The 8,177-nt window shown below is 31.6% G+C and overlaps 2 protein-coding genes across 2 annotated transcripts; both read right to left on the reverse strand.

The window, feature by feature from the left end:
- Positions 1-981: 981 nt before the first annotated feature.
- Positions 982-1,413, reverse strand: LOC148788702 (uncharacterized). Its single transcript, XM_088878102.1, has one exon. The coding sequence runs from the start codon at positions 1,411-1,413 to the stop codon at positions 982-984; it is 432 nt and encodes a 143-aa protein (XP_088734228.1).
- Positions 1,414-3,279: 1,866 nt separating this feature from the next.
- On the reverse strand, positions 3,280-3,711 carry LOC148788703 (uncharacterized). Its single transcript, XM_088878103.1, has one exon. It carries the CDS (start codon positions 3,709-3,711, stop codon positions 3,280-3,282), a length of 432 nt encoding a protein of 143 aa, XP_088734229.1.
- Positions 3,712-8,177: the final 4,466 nt, after the last annotated feature.

The following is an 8,177-nucleotide window of genomic DNA, read 5'->3' on the forward strand; positions in this document are numbered from 1 at the left end:
TTGTAATAAAAGTCAAAATCGTTTAGTCTATTGTTAAGTATTTACCCTTAGAACACATCAAGTTGGGAAGACATTAACGTGTGGAGCTAGAGAAATGCATTTTTTAACGTAGTATATTTACCTTATAATATATATTTATTTAATTAATATAAAGTAAGTCAAACTGGAAGAATTTCTAGTAAAACATTCGAGTTTTATTTTAGTTTATTTATTCAATATTATCCTCAGCATGGGATATGCTGAGGGTATGTTGATGTGTGGAATGTGTAAAATATGTTTTGGGCACTCTATTGCTTGCATTATAAATGTTTTCTACTTATTTATTTTTTTTTTTGCAAGGAATGAAAATTAAAGGAAATGGTATTTAAAAAAAATAGTTTTTGTTCTATTTATTCAAGACTACGCGCAGTGTACCCATGCTGGAGCCATGTTAATCTGTGAATTTTGAAAATACATTTTGATAGCTCTAAATTTTGGCAATATAGACTTTTTAAGTTAACTTTTATAAAAGGAGCAAAAAATAGAGAAATTTGTAATTCAAGAAATGATTGCTTTTTGTTCATCAGCACTACCCTCGACAAACCCCTTGTTTGAGCATATGGATGTATTTATTTAATTATAAATTGTATATATTTATTTTATCAGCAATTCCAAATTTCATCACCTCTATAATGCGTAAAAAAAGATAAATTTTTTCAAGTAATACCTAATACCGCAATGCACTAATTCAAACATGCTACTGCATTTATTAGCAAAGTATGTAAATCAGTACATCGTAACATGCTTGCAAAGCATGTCTTTGGGCATACTGATCCAACAAATCCAGTACAATACACTCGTCACTCTAACATAATACGACAATAACTTTTTTAAGAGCTCTTATTCAACTGTGTTTATGACTCGACCATTGAAGTGTGACCGTAGTACACTTAATCTAGCATATAGAACGACATGATCTGATAAATTTCAAAGCTCCATTATTTAGGCCACCACATAGGTTGGTGCACCGGGAATATAGGCGCTCAATACACCTAAGATGCTTCTAATGGCAATGATAGGAAAGGTAATAGAAACTCCAGGGGGTACAAATACACATGAGCCAGGAGGTAATACGACCCTGAGCAAGCATTGTTCTGGATTGTATAACAATGGAATTCCGACCCGATTAAAGAAGAAGGTATAAAGTCCTTGTGAGTTGGTTGTTGTTGATCGTAGCACTGATTGGGAAAGCCCACAAACAACATCAACTCTTGCCTGTGGAACTACGCGGTACGTTCCGACTGCTGCCAAGGAAGTGTTAGTACAAGTTATAACACCAGCCAAAGGAACATCAACAACTGGAAATTGAGCTGAAGATACTGTAAATCCAATACTAAGAAGAGTTATTAGGAGAAGTGTTGAGGGGTAGGACATTTTGGTAACCGACATTAGGGAAGGTTTAAACGTATTGTTGGTTTCTCTATATATGTTTTATTGTTGATGATCTTCATGAGTTGGCCATGCTTATTTATAGAAGAAAGAAACCATATTTCGACCTTCAAGTGTTTGACTAAATGTTTTCTTTCAATTAATCTATATAACTAATTTTAATAATTGTTAGGCTGAAGAAGTACAACTATATTCAACCAAAAGTAAAACAGAATAGAAGTTGTTAAGCCAAACCCTACTTGATTGTCGTTATAGCAAGAATTTTGCATTTGCATTATGTTCTTTTAACCTTTTGGTACTATTTTAATTACTTTCCCCATTCATCCAAGTCTTATACTCTGAGGCCTTATTTATTTGGTGTGGCAGGACCCAAGTGATATAAAGAACTTTAGAATTGTAATCCAGCCATAATTGGCTTTTGTAGCAGGTTTTACTACTAATATTTGTCTGATGTTAAGAAAAAATAAAGAAAAAGTTAAAGGTAATTAAGTGGGATATCCTAACTAATAACTCAAAGTAAAAGTGGCCTAAGTTAATATTTTAAATTCATAGATTTGTCAAAATATAATGTATGCATGACAACCAAAGATGGCTTCGGTCATATTTATATAAGACGCGAAAATGAAGGAAATTGTAATAAAAATTAGAGCTTTATTTTTTTTAGTTTATTGTTCAACACATCGCATGCGGGAGACTTATTGATATTTGGAACTTGACGGAAATGTGTTCAGTGTTTTAATTTTTGCATTATAAATGTTATTATTATATTTTTTATAAATGCATGGAAAGAAAAATAGAAGAATTTGTATTAAGAAATTTGAGGTTTTTTTATCATTTTATGTTTTCTAATATGGAGCTAGAAATAGAGGATTTGTAATAAAAGTCAAAGTCGTTTAGTCTATTGTTAAATATTTACCCTTAGAACACATCAAGTTGGGAAGATATTAACGTGTGTAGCTAGAGAAATGCATTTTTTAACGTAGTATATTTACCTTATAATATATATTTATTTAATTAATATAAAGTAAGTCAAACTGGAAGAATTTCTAGTAAAACATTCGAGTTTTATTTTAGTTTATTTATTCAATATTATCCTCAGCATGGGATATGCTGAGGGTATGTTGATGTGTGGAATGTGTAAAATATGTTTTGGGCACTCTATTGCTTGCATTATAAATGTTTTCAACTTATTTATTTTTTTTTTGCAAGGAATGAAAATTATAGGAAATGGTATTTAAAAAAAATGGTTTTTGTTCTATTTATTTAAGACTACGCACAGTGTACCCATGCTGGAGTCATGTTAATCTGTGAATTTTGAAAATACATTTTGACAGCTCTAAATTTTGGCAATATAGACTTTTTAAGTTAACTTTTATAAAAGGAGCAAAAAATAGAGAAATTTGTAATTAAAGAAATAATTGTTTTTTGTTCATCAGCACTACCCTCGACAAACTCCTTGTTTGAGCATGTTGATGTATTTATTTAATTATAAATTGTATATATTTATTTTATCAGCAATTCCAAATTTCATCACATCTATAATGCGTAAAAAAAGATAAATTTTTTCAAGTAATACCTAATACTGCAATGCACTAATTCAAACATGCTACTGCATTTATTAGCAAAGTATGTAAATCAGTACATCGTAACATGCTTGCAAAGCATGTCTTTGGGCATACTGATCTAACAAATCCAGTACAATACACTCGTCACTCTAACATAATACGACAATAACTTTTTTAAGAGCTCTTATTCAATTGTGTTTATGACTCGACCATTGAAGTGTGACCGTAGTACACTTAATCTAGCATATAGAACGACATGATCTGATAAATTTTAAAGCTCCATTATTTAGGCCACCACATAGGTTGGTGCACCGGGAATATAGGCGCTCAATACACCCAAGATGCTTCTAATGGCAATGATAGGAAAGGTGATAGAAACTCCAGGGGGTACAAATACACATGAGCCAGGAGGCAATACGACCCTGAGCAAGCATTGTTCTGGATTGTATAACAATGGAATTCCGACCCGATTAAAGAAGAAGGTATAAAGTCCTTGTGAGTTGGTTGTTGTTGATCGTAGCACTGATTGGGAAAGCCCACAAACAACATCAACTCTTGCCTGTGGAACTGCGCGGGACGTTCCGACTGCTGCCAAGGAAGTGTTAGTACAAGTTATGACACCAGCCAAAGGAACATCAACAACTGGAAATTGAGCTGAAGATACTGTAAATCCAATACTAAGAAGAGTTATTAGGAGAAGTGTTGAGGGGTAGGCCATTTTGGTAACCGACATTAGGGAAGGTTTAAACGTATTGTTGGTTTCATTATATATGTTTTATTGTCGATGATCTTCATGAGTTGGCCATGCTTATTTATAGAAGAAAGAACCCATATTTCGACCTTCAAGTGTTTGACTAAATGTTTTCTTTCAATTAATCTATATAACTAATTTTAATAATTGTTAGGCTGAAGAAGTACAACTATATTCAACCAAAAGTCAAACAGAATAGAAATAGGTATTAATTTGAATTGAGTTGTTAAGCCAAACCCTACTTGATTGTCGTTATAGCAAGAATTTTGCATTTGCATTCTGTTCTTTTAACCTTTTGGTACTATTTTAATTACTTTCCCCATTCATCCAAGTCCTATACTCTGAGGCCTTATTTATTTGGTGTGGCAGGACCCAAGTGATATAAAGAACTTTAGAATTGTAATCCAGCCATAATTAGCTTTTGTAGCAGGTTTTACTACTAATATTTGTCTGATGTTAAGAAAAAATAAAGAAAAAGTTAAAGGTAATTAAGTGGAATATCCTAACTAATAACTCAAAGTATAAGTGGCCTAAGTTAATATTTTAAATTCATAGATTTGTCAAAATATAATGTATGCATGACAACCTTAGATGGCTTCAGTCATATTTATCTAAGACGCGAAAATGAAGGAAATTGTAATAAAAATTAGAGCTTTATTTTTTTTAGTTTATTGTTCTGCACATCGCATCTCCCTTATTGATATTTGGAACTTGAAGGAAATGTGTTCAGTGTTTTAATTTTTGCATTATAAATGTTATTATTATATTTTTTATAAATGCATGGAAAGAAAAATAGAATAAATTGTATTAAGAAATTTGAGGTTTTTTTATCATTTTATGTTTTCTAATATGGAGCTAGAAATAGAGGATTTGTAATAAAAGTCAAAGTCGTTTAGTCTATTGTTAAGTATTTACCCTTAGAACACATCAAGTTGGGAAGATATTAACGTGTGGAGCTAGAGAAATGCATTTTTTAACGTAGTATATTCACCTTATAACATATATTTATTTAATTAATATAAAGTAAGTCAAACTGGAAGAATTTCTAGTAAAACATTCGAGTTTTATTTTAGTTTATTTATTCAATATTATCCTCAGCATGGGATATGCTGAGGGTATGTTGATGTGTGGAATGTGTAAAATATGTTTTGGGCACTCTATTGCTTGCATTATAAATGTTTTCAACTTATTTATTTTTTTTTGCAAGGAATGAAAATTATAGGAAATTGTATTTAAAAAAAATAGTTTTTGTTCTTTTTATTCAAGACTACGCGCAGTGTACCCATGCTGGAGCCATGTTAATCTCTGAAGTTTGAAAAATACATTTTGATAGCTCTAAATTTTGGTAATATAGACTTTTTAAGTTAACTTTTATAAAAGGAGCAAAAAATAGAGAAATTTGTAATTAAAGAAATGATTGTTTTTTGTTCATCAGCACTACCCTCGACAAACTCCTTGTTTGAGCATGTTGATGTATTTATTTAATTATAAATTGTATACATTTATTTTATCAGCAATTCCAAATTTCATCACATCTATAATGCGTAGAAAAAGATAAATTTTTTCAAGTAATACCTAATACCGCAATGCACTAATTCAAACATGCTACTGCATTTATTAGCAAAGTATGTAAATCAGTACATCGTAACATGCTTGCAAAGCATGTCTTTGGGCATACTGATCTAACAAATCCAGTACAATACACTCGTCACTCTAACATAATACGACAATAACTTTTTTAAGAGCTCTTATTCAACTGTGTTTATGACTCGACCATTGAAGTATGACCGTAGTACACTTAATCTAGCATATAGAACGACATGATCTGATAAATTTCAAAGCTCCATTATTTAGGCCACCACATAGGTTGGTGCACCGGGAATATAGGCGCTCAATACACCTAAGATGCTTCTAATGGCAATGATAGGAAAGGTGATAGAAACTCCAGGGGGTACAAATACACATGAGCCAGGAGGTAATACGACCCTGAGCAAGCATTGTTCTGGATTGTATAACAATGGAATTCTGACCCGATTAAAGAAGAAGGTATAAAGTCCTTGTGAGTTGGTTGTTGTTGATCGTAGCACTGATTGGGAAAGCCCACAAACAACATCAACTCTTGCCTGTGGAACTACGCGGGACGTTCCGACTGCTGCCAAGGAAGTGTTAGTACAAGTTATAACACCAGCCAAAGGAACATCAACAACTGGAAATTGAGCTGAAGATATTGTAAATCCAATACTAAGAAGAGTTATTAGGAGAAGTGTTGAGGGGTAGGACATTTTGGTAACCGACATTAGGGAAGGTTTAAACGTATTGTTGGTTTCTCTATATATGTTTTATTGTCGATGATCTTCATGAGTTGGCCATGCTTATTTATAGAAGAAAGAAACCATATTTCGACCTTCAAGTGTTTGACTAAATGTTTTCTTTCAATTAATCTATATAACTAATTTTAATAATTGTTAGGCTGAAGAAGTACAACTATATTCAACCAAAAGTAAAACAGAATAGAAATAGGTATTAATTTGAATTGAGTTGTTAAGCCAAACCCTACTTGATTGTCGTTATATCAAGAATTTTGCATTTGCATTCTTTTCTTTTAACCTTTTGGTACTATTTTAATTACTTTCCCCATTCATCCAAGTCCTATACTCTGAGGCCTTATTTATTTGGTGTGGCAGGACCCAAGTGATATAAAGAACTTTAGAATTGTAATCCAGCCATAATTGGCTTTTGTAGCAGGTTTTACTATTAATATTTGTCTGATGTTAAGAAAAAATAAAGAAAAAATTAAAGGTAATTAAGTGTGATATCCTAACTAATAACTCAAAGTAAAAGTGGCCTAAGTTAATATTTTAAATTCATAGATTTGTCAAAATATAATGTATGCATGACAACCAAAGATGGCTTCGGTCATATTTATATAAGACGTGAAAATGAAGGAAATTGTAATAAAAATTAGAGCTTTAGTTTTTTTTGTTTATTGTTCAACACATCGCATGCGGGAGACTTATTGATATTTGGAACTTGAAGGAAATGTGTTCAGTGTTTTAATTTTTGCATTATAAATGTTATTATTATATTTTTTATAAATGCATGGAAAGAAAAATAGAAGAAATTGTATTAAGAAATTTGAGGTTTTTTTATCATTTTATGTTTTCTAATATGGAGCTAGAAATAGAGGATTTGTAATAAAAGTCAAAGTCGTTTAGTCTATTGTTAAGTATTTACCCTTAGAACACATCAAGTTGGGAAGATATTAACGTGTGGAGCTAGAGAAATGCATTTTTTAACGTAGTATATTCACCTTATAACATATATTTATTTAATTAATATAAAGTAAGTCAAACTGGAAGAATTTCTAGTAAAACATTCGAGTTTTATTTTAGTTTATTTATTCAATATTATCCTCAGCATGGGATATGCTGAGGGTATGTTGATGTGTGGAATGTGTAAAATATGTTTTGGGCACTCTATTGCTTGCATTATAAATGTTTTCAACTTATTTATTTTTTTTTTGCAAGGAATGAAAATTATAGGAAATTGTATTTAAAAAAAATAGTTTTTGTTCTTTTTATTCAAGACTACGCGCAGTGTACCCATGCTGGAGCCATGTTAATCTCTGAAGTTTGAAAAATACATTTTGATAGCTCTAAATTTTGGTAATATAGACTTTTTAAGTTAACTTTTATAAAAGGAGCAAAAAATAGAGAAATTTGTATTTAAAGAAATGATTGTTTTTTGTTCATCAGCACTACCCTCGACAAACTCCTTGTTTGAGCATGTTGATGTATTTATTTAATTATAAATTGTATATATTTATTTTATCAGCAATTCCAAATTTCATCACATCTATAATGCGTAGAAAAAGATAAATTTTTTCAAGTAATACCTAATACCGCAATGCACTAATTCAAACATGCTACTGCATTTATTAGCAAAGTATGTAAATCAGTACATCGTAACATGCTTGCAAAGCATGTCTTTGGGCATACTGATCTAACAAATCCAGTACAATACACTCGTCACTCTAACATAATACGACAATAACTTTTTTAAGAGCTCTTATTCAACTGTGTTTATGACTCGACCATTGAAGTGTGACCGTAGTACACTTAATCTAGCATATAGAACGACATGATCTGATAAATTTCAAAGCTCCATTATTTAGGCCACCACATAGGTTGGTGCACCGGGAATATAGGCGCTCAATACACCTAAGATGCTTCTAATGGCAATGATAGGAAAGGTGATAGAAACTCCAGGGGGTACAAATACACATGAGCCAGGAGGTAATACGACCCTGAGCAAGCATTGTTCTGGATTGTATAACAATGGAATTCCGACCCGATTAAAGAAGAAGGTATAAAGTCCTTGTGAGTTGGTTGTTGTTGATCGTAGCACTGATTGGGAAAGCCCACAAACAACAT

The sequence above is a fragment of the Sesamum indicum genome, linkage group LG3 (assembly GCF_026168435.1).
Source record: "Sesamum indicum cultivar Baizhima isolate 11 linkage group LG3, ASM2616843v1, whole genome shotgun sequence".
NCBI lineage: Eukaryota > Viridiplantae > Streptophyta > Magnoliopsida > Lamiales > Pedaliaceae > Sesamum > Sesamum indicum.